Source organism: Fibroporia radiculosa, assembly GCF_000313525.1.
Source record: "Fibroporia radiculosa TFFH 294 genomic supercontigs, scaffold2870, whole genome shotgun sequence".
Taxonomy (NCBI): Eukaryota; Fungi; Basidiomycota; class Agaricomycetes; order Polyporales; family Fibroporiaceae; genus Fibroporia; species Fibroporia radiculosa.
In genome coordinates, this window is record NW_012133368.1 from 1 (window position 1) to 12,711 (window position 12,711).

The 12,711-nt window shown below is 51.6% G+C and overlaps 8 protein-coding genes across 8 annotated transcripts; 4 read left to right on the top strand and 4 right to left on the bottom strand.

Moving 5' to 3' along the window:
- Window positions 1-575: 575 nt before the first annotated feature.
- On the top strand, window positions 576-1,800 carry FIBRA_04336 (uncharacterized protein; the record flags this gene model as incomplete). The annotated part of the gene is made up of 2 exons (XM_012326146.1): window positions 576-808; window positions 894-1,800. 2 exons carry the CDS (start codon window positions 576-578, stop codon window positions 1,798-1,800), a joined length of 1,140 nt encoding a protein of 379 aa, XP_012181536.1.
- Window positions 1,801-1,930: 130 nt separating this feature from the next.
- On the bottom strand, window positions 1,931-3,169 carry FIBRA_04337 (uncharacterized protein; the record flags this gene model as incomplete). Its single annotated transcript, XM_012326147.1, has 1 exon — window positions 1,931-3,169. The coding sequence occupies one exon, from the start codon at window positions 3,167-3,169 to the stop codon at window positions 1,931-1,933; it is 1,239 nt and encodes a 412-aa protein (XP_012181537.1).
- Window positions 3,170-3,225: 56 nt separating this feature from the next.
- Window positions 3,226-4,060, top strand: FIBRA_04338 (uncharacterized protein; the record flags this gene model as incomplete). The annotated part of the gene is made up of 2 exons (XM_012326148.1): window positions 3,226-3,267; window positions 3,800-4,060. 2 exons carry the CDS (start codon window positions 3,226-3,228, stop codon window positions 4,058-4,060), a joined length of 303 nt encoding a protein of 100 aa, XP_012181538.1.
- A 179-nt stretch (window positions 4,061-4,239) lies between these two features.
- On the bottom strand, window positions 4,240-5,781 carry FIBRA_04339 (uncharacterized protein; the record flags this gene model as incomplete). The annotated part of the gene is made up of 3 exons (XM_012326149.1): window positions 4,240-4,420; window positions 4,476-5,439; window positions 5,721-5,781. The coding sequence occupies 3 exons, from the start codon at window positions 5,779-5,781 to the stop codon at window positions 4,240-4,242; spliced, it is 1,206 nt and encodes a 401-aa protein (XP_012181539.1).
- A 62-nt stretch (window positions 5,782-5,843) lies between these two features.
- Window positions 5,844-8,767, top strand: FIBRA_04340 (uncharacterized protein; the record flags this gene model as incomplete). Its single annotated transcript, XM_012326150.1, has 11 exons — window positions 5,844-5,856; window positions 5,912-6,109; window positions 6,166-6,359; window positions 6,407-6,607; window positions 6,661-6,879; window positions 6,941-7,179; window positions 7,242-7,512; window positions 8,101-8,187; window positions 8,257-8,316; window positions 8,369-8,629; window positions 8,684-8,767. The coding sequence occupies 11 exons, from the start codon at window positions 5,844-5,846 to the stop codon at window positions 8,765-8,767; spliced, it is 1,827 nt and encodes a 608-aa protein (XP_012181540.1).
- Window positions 8,768-9,229: 462 nt separating this feature from the next.
- Window positions 9,230-10,379, bottom strand: FIBRA_04341 (uncharacterized protein; the record flags this gene model as incomplete). The annotated part of the gene is made up of 6 exons (XM_012326151.1): window positions 9,230-9,392; window positions 9,452-9,914; window positions 9,965-9,989; window positions 10,042-10,063; window positions 10,110-10,144; window positions 10,200-10,379. The coding sequence occupies 6 exons, from the start codon at window positions 10,377-10,379 to the stop codon at window positions 9,230-9,232; spliced, it is 888 nt and encodes a 295-aa protein (XP_012181541.1).
- Window positions 10,380-10,643: 264 nt separating this feature from the next.
- On the bottom strand, window positions 10,644-11,302 carry FIBRA_04342 (uncharacterized protein; the record flags this gene model as incomplete). Its single annotated transcript, XM_012326152.1, has 4 exons — window positions 10,644-10,756; window positions 10,812-11,005; window positions 11,071-11,185; window positions 11,242-11,302. The coding sequence occupies 4 exons, from the start codon at window positions 11,300-11,302 to the stop codon at window positions 10,644-10,646; spliced, it is 483 nt and encodes a 160-aa protein (XP_012181542.1).
- Window positions 11,303-11,500: 198 nt separating this feature from the next.
- On the top strand, window positions 11,501-12,415 carry FIBRA_04343 (uncharacterized protein; the record flags this gene model as incomplete). The annotated part of the gene is made up of 4 exons (XM_012326153.1): window positions 11,501-11,510; window positions 11,732-11,817; window positions 11,872-12,188; window positions 12,241-12,415. The coding sequence occupies 4 exons, from the start codon at window positions 11,501-11,503 to the stop codon at window positions 12,413-12,415; spliced, it is 588 nt and encodes a 195-aa protein (XP_012181543.1).
- Window positions 12,416-12,711: the final 296 nt, after the last annotated feature.

Consider the following 12,711-nt stretch of genomic DNA (forward strand, 5'->3'; position numbering starts at 1 on the left):
AGATCATCTAAGCGCTGTAGATAAGATAGACGCCGTGAATTTCTGTGACAGGCACACACTACCCAGAAATGTATGCAAACATGTGGCAAGAGAACTGCATCCCACTCAGCGAGTGGAAGGGAGAGCAGTAGAGTCTTGCGTTCAAGTAAGACTTGTAGTTCATATAATGTTTCGAGCAGTGCTGTAGGTGATTATGTTGGTATCGCATTACAAGTGATATGCACCAACCTTCAAGTACAGTTTAAACGTAACTACTGTCTATTAGTAGTTCATACAGCCTGCCAATTGGAGCATTCGTCGTTTGCTTCAAAAACGAAATTGGAGATCCGGCTCGAACTTTGCTCGAAATTCAAGAACGAAGTAGCTCGTATCTGCTTAGATTTGCTAGGCGGCGCCTGGAGTAGTAAGACGCCATCACGTGAAAACGCGTCGCGTCGCGTTTACAGACGCGACGCGTGATACTGAACTCGTGTTTGCGTGTTTGTACGCGTCGACGCTCGTGTCCGCATCCGCATAAAACCCACGCGCTTCGCGTATGTCTCCCCTCTCGCACGCACGTAACTGTCCTGCTCATAATGCAGACACACCATCCTCCGTTATTGCGTACTGATTCGACGTCCAGTATATCTTCCCTCGGTTCTGATGTCTGTCCGGAGGTCACTGGCGATGCGGATACTAGAGACCTTTCCGAGAGACGCACGCGCAGGCGCTTCACCAATGCGCAACTCATGATGCTTGAACATCTCTATCGACAAACAACGCATCCCACGCGTGTGCAGCGCGACGACCTCGCCAAGGAGGGCAACATGTAAGTGATTCTTCTGTCTTCATGCATTACAGTATGTGTGAACTCTACGTTGAGTAAATATATGTCTGACGACACTACGTTTCAGGGAGCTGCGTTCTGTCACTGTCTGGTTTCAAAATAAGCGACAGACGGACCGCCGCAATCGCAATGCACCGAGAAAACGAGCCAACGACGGTTCTACATCCTTCGGCTCGTCGCCCTTCTCAGACATCACTGGAAAGACTATCCATTCCGTGCGTGAGCGCATGCCTTCACCGTGCAGCTCGCAGACGGAAGACTCGGAAAGTACCCTTATAAGCAGTCAGCGCGATCCCTCGCGCAGCCCCTCGCCTGAGGACTGGCCGTCCCCCCAACGACGTCTCCGGAAGATTGCCTCGCTCCCCTCACACAAGCTTTGCCTCGACCACGTCGTATCGCTATGCGAACCCCGACAGCCTCCACGCACACCGCCACGACGGTCGACAGCATACTCGCTCGTGACGCCCCGGCGCTGCGGACCTGCCATCTGGGACACTATGCCTTCTTCGCCGCCGACGCCGACGTGTGATATCAACAAGGACCGCGTCATTATCGATTTTGGTCGCGGGCGGCTCAAGCGCATGCGCACGCTGGAGTGGGCGTGTGCTGCTGCGCGTGTCGGCGGGAAGGATAAGAAGCGGGAAATAGCCCCGGATATGACCGCGGAGAGCGACGGCGCACTGATGCTTGACCTAGGCGGGGACACGGATAACGAGATGGAGGTCCATGAGGTTGTCACCCCTACAAGTGGGAAGGCATGTACACCGCGGCTAGAGAGAAGGTGGACAGATGGCATGATTCGCGACGCCGACAAGGAGAATGAGCCAATACAAGCGGACATCAGATTGGAAGGTAGCGGGAGGAAAGAGTGTGAAGGTTTGACGGACGACCGGTCAAGCGAGCGGAAGAACTGTGATCAGGAGACTATGAACGCTGCACTCGTTCTCTGTGGACTTGGCAATCCAGCTTCATGAGTATGCTAGGACGAGTTATTGTATTATGCTGTAGGTAGCACAAGATGTAGCATCATATACCATTCAGTACCATTCAACGTTCAGAAACCCAACATATTATTGAGCGCATAGATCCCATAATAACTTAAATCTACTCAGCTGCTGGCCTGCTTGCTTGTACCCAGCCTATCTCGTATAACTTGTAGCCGCCCTCGTCTGCCCGGCCGACTCCTGCATGTCGTTCGAGTTCTTCGACGCGCAAGATGGCTAATTCCAGGACCTTCGTCACCCGACGTCCTATAGTCGACACATGCGGGAAAACTTCCTCGACGGTGTTGCTCATGCCCTCGTGGCGACCCGTTCGGCGCAGCGGGATTATTAGCCACAACAGTCCCCCTCGGACCACATCATCCGGGCGAACAAGGGTGTGCTCGACACAGTTCTTGATCCACCGCGCGTGCTCCGGATGGTATATAACATCCGCAGCGAGTATAACGTCGAACGGCCGCTCCAACTCGCCGTCGTACGTGGGCTGCTGCCAATCCAGGGACTGCACCGCAACCGGAAACGGGTGGACGAAGTTGGTATCGACATTCGACCGGAGATTAGAGAGCACGGAGGGATGGTAATCCGTGGCTATAACGCAAGGCCGCATACGAGGTTCGGATGATTGTCGCTGGAGCACTTTCGCGGAAACAATACTAAGCAGACCGGTGCCCGCGCCGAGTTCCAGCACCCTTGGCATGCGCGCATCCGAAGCAGTGAGTGCGAAAGCTTCCGGTGATGCACAAATGCGTTCCGCGAGGAGGATCGAGCTCGCCCAGCTTTGCAATCCGACGGAGGTATGATCCTCGCTGAGCAGGGGAGCGTCATTGAGCTCGACGTCGACTTCCCCTGCCACTGTCGGGAACATAAATTTGCGAGTTAGAGGCTGCTCTTCCTCATCTCCAGAGAGTGAGGCGAGGATGGAGGCGGCTGTATCCACGAGGGCAGCTCGAGCGTCTGCTTCCGAGTCGACGGACAAGACCCAAGCGTCGGAACGTGCAGTGAAACCAGTAAGCCAGCGAATGGCATACTCGCGCTCAAAGGTATCCGAGAGAAGAATATCGACGTCGTAAGGTTCTGCATCTCGGAAATCATCATCATCATCCTCGTCTTCTTCGGCTGAAGCATACCCGGAATCAGGTACAGAGGTGTCGTGTATGCGGTGCTGATGAAGGTGTCCTGGAAGCGAAGACTTTGTGAGGACGAGGGACGGAGTGTCGATATAGATAGCACAGAGATTATCAAGAGCCTTGGTAATCTGCTCAAGGGAGCAGCGGGCTAGCTGAAAAAGCGGTGGCAAAGCGACAGTCGGTGGACTAGGACGCGAAGAATGTCGGCGCGACATGTTGGCGAGTCTTCTAATGCTCTAGTAGAATGACAGATCGTAAGTGAATCGTCTAGATGCTCTATGTCGAGACCGGGGAGCCTAGGATTCCTTCTAGGGTATGTTCTAAGGTTTTTACAAGGTCTTTAGCGGCTGGAAGTGTTCAATACAACCAAGGGTGTGTACCAGGGACCCTTGGTTGTTATTGCACAAGTGCAGGCATCGTGGTGGGATAAAGAAAGGAGGCGAGTGGCAGATTTTCGCGCTGGGCCACTCATTTGCTCGATTTGTCGGCGAGATCCGAGTTGCAGGTCCGAAAACGGACAAGGATCGCAAAAATATCGCTTGCTCGGCAGTACCGCATCATCGTCCGTGAGTCCAGCTTTGAATTCATCACGGCCGTAGTAGGATGAAAGGGATGGCAAGTTGTAGTTGTACCCACAGACAAAAGGTCAAGAGAAGCCTTGGACTTGACGGATCAAGATTCACAATAACTTCGAATCTTTAGAACTCAGAACACGTGACATTATCTTATATACATTGCCGTCGCTGAGCGTGAAGAGAAACTGCGAGCAGTCAACAATTCTGTATTTGCTCCTCGACGACTTCAGAGCTTCATAAATGACTTCCGTGCTCACAATTGTGTACGAGTTGCAACCCCCTGCAGACACACCCTCGCCTGGTCTCGATACCAGCAAGACTCATGAATTTCCGCTGCCTGCCCCAAGTGAAAGTGGCAAGGAGTACTATGCCGCGCTCCAGAGCACAATTGCTCAAGCAAAGGCGATATTAGGCGAGGAATTGACTGTTTGGAGAGATGCAGTCGGGAAAGGGGAGCAAGCAAAGGAATGCAAAGTATCGACGAAAGCCGAAGATGAAGAGGATGAGGATGAGAGCGAGGCGGAGGACTGAGGCATTAAAGCTTTAGTACGATCACCTGTTTTATACCACTTGAATGCACCAACTAACTGGGGCTCGAGACGCCTGACGAGGCAGTACACAACTCGATCAAATCAATTTGCAGAAGACCTGGACAGCGATGAATGAACCGTGATGTAGAATAGATGTATGCAACCCGCGATTCCCAGCACCTAATTACTCCGCTTCTCCTTACCCCGTGGCCTCTCACGCACTACCATCTTGTTGCTGTTTTTGGGCCCCTTCGGACCCGGTTTACGCGTGCGCTTGCCCTTCGTCAACCAGCCCCATATAGAACGCGGATGCTTGTTGCCCTTCGACTTTCCACGACCTCCTCCATGAGGATGGTCGCATCTACACACGTGTAAATGACTTTAAAGCGATACACAGTACACCAGACGGTGCTTACCTATTCATCGCCATACCTCGTACATGCGGTCTACGTCCCAGCCACCGACTCCTACCCGCTTTGCCGAGATTGCGGTTTTTCCACAGCGGGTTGCTGACTTTGCCAATAGTAGCCACGCAGTCCTGCAGAATCTTTCGCACCTCACCACTCTGCAACCGTACCTGCGTGTATCGTCCCGAGTCCTCGTGCGCAACTACCTGGGCAAATGTACCAGCGGAACGAACAAGAATGGCGCGACCTTGGGGGTCGAGTGAAATGCTGTGGATGATCGTGCCCGTTGGAATGAGACGGAGTGGGAGCACATTTCCCGGCTTGATCGTGAGCGAACGCAACACGCCCAGTGCGAGAGAAGCGGTTGATGTAGATTGTACCTGCCCCTCCTGATCTGTGTGGTCCAAAACCTTTCCGCGGACGTCTTTCGAGTCAACAAAGCCGGGTACTAGACCTTCAGGAATACCCTGCCTGAAACTCTCTACGACATGCCCCGCACGAAGCCCCTCGCACGCAAGAATATAGCTCCAAACTTTGCTTCCATCCACATTAGGGTTTCGATTTTTGAGCAGCGCAATGTGAGCGGAGCGGTTAGGATCGTATTCCACACGGACCACGTCATGAGGTCCTGGTTCCGAACGGACAAAGTCAACAAGTCGAATTCGACGCTTGTGTCCACCTCCCCGAGAGCGAACTGTGATGCGACCGGTGTTGTTACGTCCGCCCTTCTTACGAAGTGCGACTGTGAGCAGTCGGAGAGGCCGGCCTTTATATATATGGGGCGCGAGGGGACGCTTAAGATGTCGTATACCGGGGGAGACAGGTTTGTACGTTTTAAAGAGAACAGAGGTGCGTGATAGCGCGGCATTGACATCGGTGGGGAGATGCTGGGCTGTAGCTTCTGTAGCATATGTTCTCGCCAAGCCAGTCGTGCATGACCGGAAGGCTACCCGCGACGAAGGTGATGCTGTCGCTACAGAATTTAGTGAGATGAAGCAGGAGCGAAGCAAGTTAGCCCCGCATCGTGCAGAAAACATTCCACTGCGCCTAAGGCAGCTTGAGCTGTTGCCAGATGGACGGGGTTCAGAGAGCAAGGGCAATGAGTTTGTCCTTCCTTAAAATGGAAGGGTAAGAAACAATTGTGGAAAAAATGATTACAATTTATTTAATAATTGTGCTACTTTCTTAGTGATCGGATAACTTTGTGTCGTGTATCAGCCGCAACCTATTCAACTTACTGTAATCAGTACACACCTTTCTCCAAGCCGCGACCATGGTGGGTCTCTCCAATCTCTAATCTTACGTTCGAAGTCATGATGCGTCCCATAGGCTGCAACAATAACCACAGGAGGCTCAGAGCTTCGTGATATTACCAAAATGGAGCGGATAGGTGAGCGACGGTCTTTGAACAGGCTCTGCAACTCGAATACAAAGAAGTATTTTAGGTGCCCACTCACACATCCGCGGCCTTGGCTTGGATGACCAGTTGGAGCCTCGAGTAAGCTCGCAGGGCATGGTAGGGCAGGCGAAAGCACGGAAAGCAGCAGGCATGATTCTCAAAATGGTTCAAGAGGGACGAATAGCCGGTCGTGCAATGCTCTTTGCAGGCCCACCGTCCACCGGAAAAACAGCCATTGCGTTGGGTATCTACTTCGGCTTCTATCACAGCTCTGTCATTGTTGATTCATGCTCGACCCAGGCATGGCGCAAACTTTGGGAGCAGACGTGCCGTTTACGATGATCGCTGCAAGCGAGGTGTTTTCGCTGTCCATGTCGAAGACGGAAGCGCTAACTCAAGCTCTGCGGCGAAGTATTGGAGTGCGCATAAAGGAGGAGACCGAGATCATAGAAGGGGAAGTGGTCGAAATGCAAATTGACCGTAGCCTTACCGGGGTGAGTGCATATGTACAACTATTGGTGCAATACTAACGCCAGGTCAGGCGACAAAAACGGGGAAGCTGACAATCAAAACGACCGACATGGAGACCGTCTATGACTTGGGAACTAAAATGATTGATGCTCTTTCGAAAGAGAAGGTTACCGCAGGCGATGTTATCGCCATTGACAAAACGTCTGGCAAAGTATCGAAACTTGGACGGTCATTCGCAAGGTCCAGGGATTATGATGCTATGGGTGCAGACGTGCGTATCAATCGTTTCTGAAAAGCAGCGCAGGCATCACCTACTTTTGACAGACGCGTTTTGTCCAATGCCCAGAAGGAGAGGTGCAGAAAAGAAAAGAAGTAGTACATACCGTATCACTGCATGAAATCGACGTTATCAACAGTCGAACTCAAGGCTTTCTTGCACTTTTTGCCGGTGACACGGGCGAAATTAAGCCGGAATTGCGAGACCAGATAAACACGAAAGTGGCGGAATGGCGGGAGGAAGGAAAGGCGGAGATAATTCCTGGAGTAGGTGCCGCCTGGACTTTCTGTTCGGAACATTTCATGACGAAGGTTCCGTTCGTCGTAGGTTCTGTTCATTGACGAAGTGCATATGCTCGATATCGAGTGCTTCTCTTTCCTCAATCGAGCGCTCGAGAACGAACTATCTCCGCTGGTGATTATGGCCTCAAACCGAGGTATGGCTCGCATTCGCGGAACAAAGTTCCGCAGTCCTCACGGACTTCCGGTGGACTTGCTCGACCGCGTGCTCATTGTCAGCACACAACCATACTCTCCTGAGGAAATACAGGATATTATCAAGATCAGGTACGCTAGTGTCTGTACATTGGCGCTAAGCCTCTCAACAAGGGTACTTTATTTTGTGACAGATGCGAGGAGGAAGACGTTGCCCTTGCGGACAGCGCCCTCACAGTGCTCACGTCAATGGCTGCGCAGACCACGCTGCGTTACGCTCTTAACTTGATATCATGTGGGCAGGTCATTGCTCGCCGACGGAAAGCCGAACGGGTTGAAGTCGATGATCTCCGTCGCGCATATGTTTACTTCATGGATGAGAAGCGCAGCGTACAATGGTTGAAGGAGCAGCAGGGATCTTTGGTCTTCGACGAAATTGATGAAGGAAAGAAGGATGCAATGGACGTAAGTTGAAGCTGCTCTCCCTGTAGGCGTTAGTATGGCGTTGAGTCTTAGTGCGTATATTTGTTCTCTTAATTTGCAACATCAAAGGTTCACTGACATGGGATTTTAGTGTCTTGTACGATTACCGATATACTGCATTAATACGAATGATCGTGACTTGCTTATGAGCGGTGGTGCGTAGGGTCGTGACCGATTATTGACGTCTTTGATATCGCGCCAGTCTTCCTGCATTCACCGGTGATCAGCTGAGGCTTGGGTTCTAGCACCAAATGTCAGCTGCCGTGATGTACCGGTGTCAGTAGGGATCTCACGCCAGCGACTTAGCTTTCAGGGAGTCAGGTACACTGACTTCTAATATGTCAACGACAGTAGCCATGAATGCGAAAGCCTCTCAATCGTGCGCGGCATCAAGTCGTTCCTTACACTGATCACGAGTATTGGTCATGCCATCGTCCTTTTTACTTTATTGTCACCAAAGCTTAGGGTTTGTCAACCCCTCATCCTGTCAACCCCGCGTAGCAAGATTGCCATGGCAAGCATTTCTGCTGCACTGAACAATATATACTAACTCTGTAGCATGACCATCAGGAACATAGTGTGTCTCACTCTGGTCGTCGGTCTCGTCATTCGTTTTCCAGCAAGGTGAAGGGAAAGTTTCGGTCGCTCTCGAGGCCGGTATGTATCCTCCTTCATTTGCCCATGCTAATACTGATATACTGGTATATATGATGTGCTTGACCGCAGCATTCAGATTCACCGTCTGCTTTTGTGACCCGCGACGATGCATCTGAGACGAATACATTAGTGAGCCGCTCTCATTGGCCCTCGTGGAACCAGAGAACCTGAATCATTGTAGATTAATTTTGTCATCGACGAGGACAACCAGCAATCATATATACTGGAGGAGCAGGAAGGGACAGTATCAGAAGTACATGCGTTGTCTCTCAGCTGGGTTTCCGAACATGCCTCATCTGTTCTGCCCGCTGGGCTGCAGGAGTGCGACGATGCTCTACTCGAACAGGACAATACCTCTTGGTCAAGTGCTAAACCGACAAGAAAAGACAAGAGAAAGGCATCTAAGGGTCCAACATCTACCTCAACAAACGGCTTTGCAAAGGTGAGCGTCCACTCCGAAACTGTGAGTAGTTTTCACCACTAACTGATGTTGAAGAACGCGAATAACGCGGGGAGCCCAACACCAACGCGCTCCGCCGCCGAACGGATCCTCGTCAACCGGATAGACTCTCTACTCTAGGCTATCTCGTTCCTGATCTAGGTTGTGCACAGAACGGTAAAATCATGTACCTCATACGCACGACCGCAGCTAGCTCATCCATTCTTGGACACGAAGCTACACAGCTCCGATCGGGTGGAACGGGCGGGTTCGATTTGTATAAATAGCGTGTATGCCACTCCAGTGCTGTGACTCACTTGTGTTACCAGAATCTCCATCATAGTTCCCAGAGCAGTCCAGCGTACACCGAGTCTCACCCAGGCGGTGCCGTGATGTCTATCTTGTACGATTTCCCGAGCCCACGGTCCACGAGGATGACATGTGTCCTTACCTGACGATTCTAAATCACGAGAATGGAATATTTTGTCATTCTCACAAGTATGGCTCGTGAGTCTGGCCGTCACGCAGAACTCTTCCGGGAATCATGAAGTTTAGCGGCATGTATGGGAAAGCACAGCGTTAGCCGACCGTACAAGGACCACATCAGCCAAACTTGTCCTTGGCCATTTGCATGAACGTATCCATGGTCGCCTTGTCCTTCTGGCGTATCGCATCGGCTCGCTCACGAGCAGCAACTATCCTCTCGTCTTTTCCCCCCATGCGTTTTTCTTCGAATCGTTTGCGTGCGGCATCCCGGCGAGCAATTCTGCATGCGCGTACCATAATGAGTTACGGCAGAGTGTTTGCCCATAGAATTGAACTCACCGGTCCTTGAAACTATCGCCACCTCCCATCAATGTGGAATCGTCCACTTCCAATCCCTCGTCTCCCTTTTCCCTAAATGCTCTGTCACCTTCCCTTTGCGCACGCTTCTTCTCTAACATGCCCTCTCTCCCAACTTCTTTTGGGCCCGCCATGTCCTCCACACGCTCTTTGGCTTCTTTCCGATCCCGCTTACGTTGGAAGCCGCGTTCCATGGCGCGGTACTCGTCTGCGGCCTCTTGCGCCAGAGTCAAATCTGACTGCGAGGGAAGAGTAGGACCTTGCATGCGCCGGGCACCGGCAGACGACGACGAATGAGCATGTCGGCTGTGAGTGGCTGCTCCGACCTCGTTGCGTGCAGCTTGGAGTGCGGCATGGTCGGCGCTCGAAGATTTGGACGCGAAGGACCATCGGTAAGCAGTTTGGCTGCTGGCTGACAGTGTGTCAACACCATGATACATATCCTCTGGCAGATCATTAAGTTTCTGAGTAAGGATATGCTGCGCACACACATACTTGGTAGTTTCCCTCTGTTCCATGCCTGAAGGCGTATTGAGCATTTTCGCGAGAGGAGATGATGATCCCAAACACACCTTTACAAACTTGCGGAAATATCTGCGTTTACTCAGTAACCACTGTACGATGGTTCGAACTCACTCACTTTCGTGACTTGTCACTTGACAGCTCGTCGAAATACTGTTCAAGACACAGTCAGCCCGCTATGTTACCTATCTACCAGTTTACAACAAACCTTGCGCTTTTCGTCTTTGAGCCATATCCTAAATTCGTCGCTCTTGAGGAAGTAGTCTGACTCGGAGATGGGCGATACTCCGCTAGGAAGCGGTATGTTTCTTCCAGGGGAGCGGGAACGAGAGCGATCTCGCTCGCCTGAAGGTGAACGAGAGTAGGAACGATGTCGGCGGGAAGACATTCGCTGGACCCTGGTAGACGCAACCAGGATACGCGTAGACCAGCGCGTAAGTAAGTTAGAACCATAGCTGGAGCACCAAGGCCACTGCAAGCGTGCTTACGTCACCTCATCAGAAATCGCCAGAAAGTACAAGATACAAATGGCTACAATGCTGCAGCAATTTCAAGTTATGCTTAACATTGTGCATGAACATACGGATAGAAAACAATGACAAGTCATAACCCCATGGCGTGATGTATACAGTAAAAAGCAGATGCATGCATTTTAAATTGTCGTCTCGTAACGGACAGGAACCATGGTCTGTGGTGCATTTCCCTCCGTCGACACAACACGCGCCTCACGGGGTTGAGCAGGGACACGTTTGAGCGATACTTTCTCTGGAGATTAGCAGTCAGTTGACGTCGGCTTTGCAATATGATATTGAATACTCACCGCCCTTCTCGCGAGCAGCCACAGTTGCATCGCGGTTTCGTTGAACACGGTCCAAAAACTCCTTCCTGCATTTTGAGTGCCGGATGTGTTCAACGCGAATGTTCACCCGCTTCTCGATGTAGCGGTTGCCGACAACCTTGTTGACAATCACACCGACAGCATTTGGGGTAACATTGTAAACAATCCCTGTCCGACTGTATATATGGTATGGAGTAGAGATGAGTACCCACCATGGAGGTGCTATTGCTAACAGACGCACCCGTGGTAGAATTTATGGGGCATACCCTTTTGCTGTGCAGCATTTGCTTTGATATCGACAATGTCACCTACGCGGTAGGGAATGAGGTACGTCGACATCTTGATGGGACCATGCTCTACAACATTGTTGTTAAGTTGTGTTCCAGGACTACCCCTACCCAAGTCTGCATACCCTTGAAGCCCCGCTTGAACATGTCGCGCGTACGCGCCCGGTAACCGAAGGAGTGCGGCATCTTGAGGACTGTAGACGGTCAATACTCAGTTCAAGAATACATCAGCAGAGAGCGAGCAAGATACTAACATTCGTCGGCGTCGGGATTGGCGTTGGCCCGGGTGCTTGTATTGAGTACGGTGAAGGTCCCGTTCGGTAAACGCCGGGTGGCTGAAGGATGGTGCTTTACAGTTGTGGCGCACTCTCAACTTAGTTGTTTATGGACATTTGTCCGTGCCATACCAATTCGCAAACTTAGCGCCACCAGTCTTCCCTCCCGTCTCCTCCGCCATCCTCAAGAAAAATGCCTAGGTAACGTGTGTAGACTGTGGCTACGAACTGCTATGTATTGACTGCACTTGACAAGGGCCCCGCGGAATCACAGCAAGACGTGAGCGTTTCTTTTCTTCAAGATCCACCTAGTGGAGGGATGCACCGTGCTGATTGAAAGCCGTGCCCCATTATCATGACTATGATAACAGCTACAAGGTCCCTCGTCGCCCCTTCGAGAATGCTCGTCTCGACGCCGAGCTAAAGGTGAGTAAATCTCGGCGAGATCTGCATTGATAGCTTTAACCTCTTGCGCTCCAGCTCGCCGGCGAGTACGGTCTCCGCAACAAGCGCGAGATCTGGCGTATCGGTCTCATCCTGTCCAAGATTCGTCGTGCAGCCCGTGAGCTGCTCAAGCTTGATCCCAAGGACCCCAAGCGTCTCTTCGAGGGTAATGCTCTCATTCGCCGACTCGTTCGCATCGGTGTGCTCGACGAGTCGCGCATGCGTCTCGACTACGTGCTGTCGCTCAAGATCGAGGATTTCTTGGAGCGCCGTCTTCAGACTCAAGTGTTCAAGAGCGGCCTGGCGAAGAGTATTCATCATGCTCGTGTTTTGATAAGGCAAAGACACATTCGGTGAGTCGGATTCCAGCGGAATCTAACATTCCTGATTAAAATCTGTGTCCAGTGTTGGCAAGCAGATTGTTAACATCCCTTCATTTGTCGTTCGTCTCGACTCCCAAAAGCATATTGACTTCGCTCTCACGTCGCCATACGGAGGAGGTCGCCCAGGTCGTGTCAAGCGCAAGCGTGCTGCTGCTGCTGCGAAGAAGGAAGAGGGTGGAGACGAGGAGGAAGAGTAAATGCTCTATCGCCGCCGTATGTCATTATTTCGTGTTGGTGTATGTCTATGACCGCATGTGCAAATTGTATGTGGCTTCCGCATTTCGCGCACCGCCGTCATTCTTCAAGTGTCATACTAGTTATTTGCCGCTGCTCTAAGATGGACATGTTGCGACACTGGAATCATCGCAGTTGCTTGAACAAATTTGGAGAATTGATTTAGCTAATATATTGGTAATCGGGAGACTCGATCGATCCAGGACAACTACTCAGAACGTCGTGGAATTGTCACAGGGGTAGCACCGCGGGGGGGGGG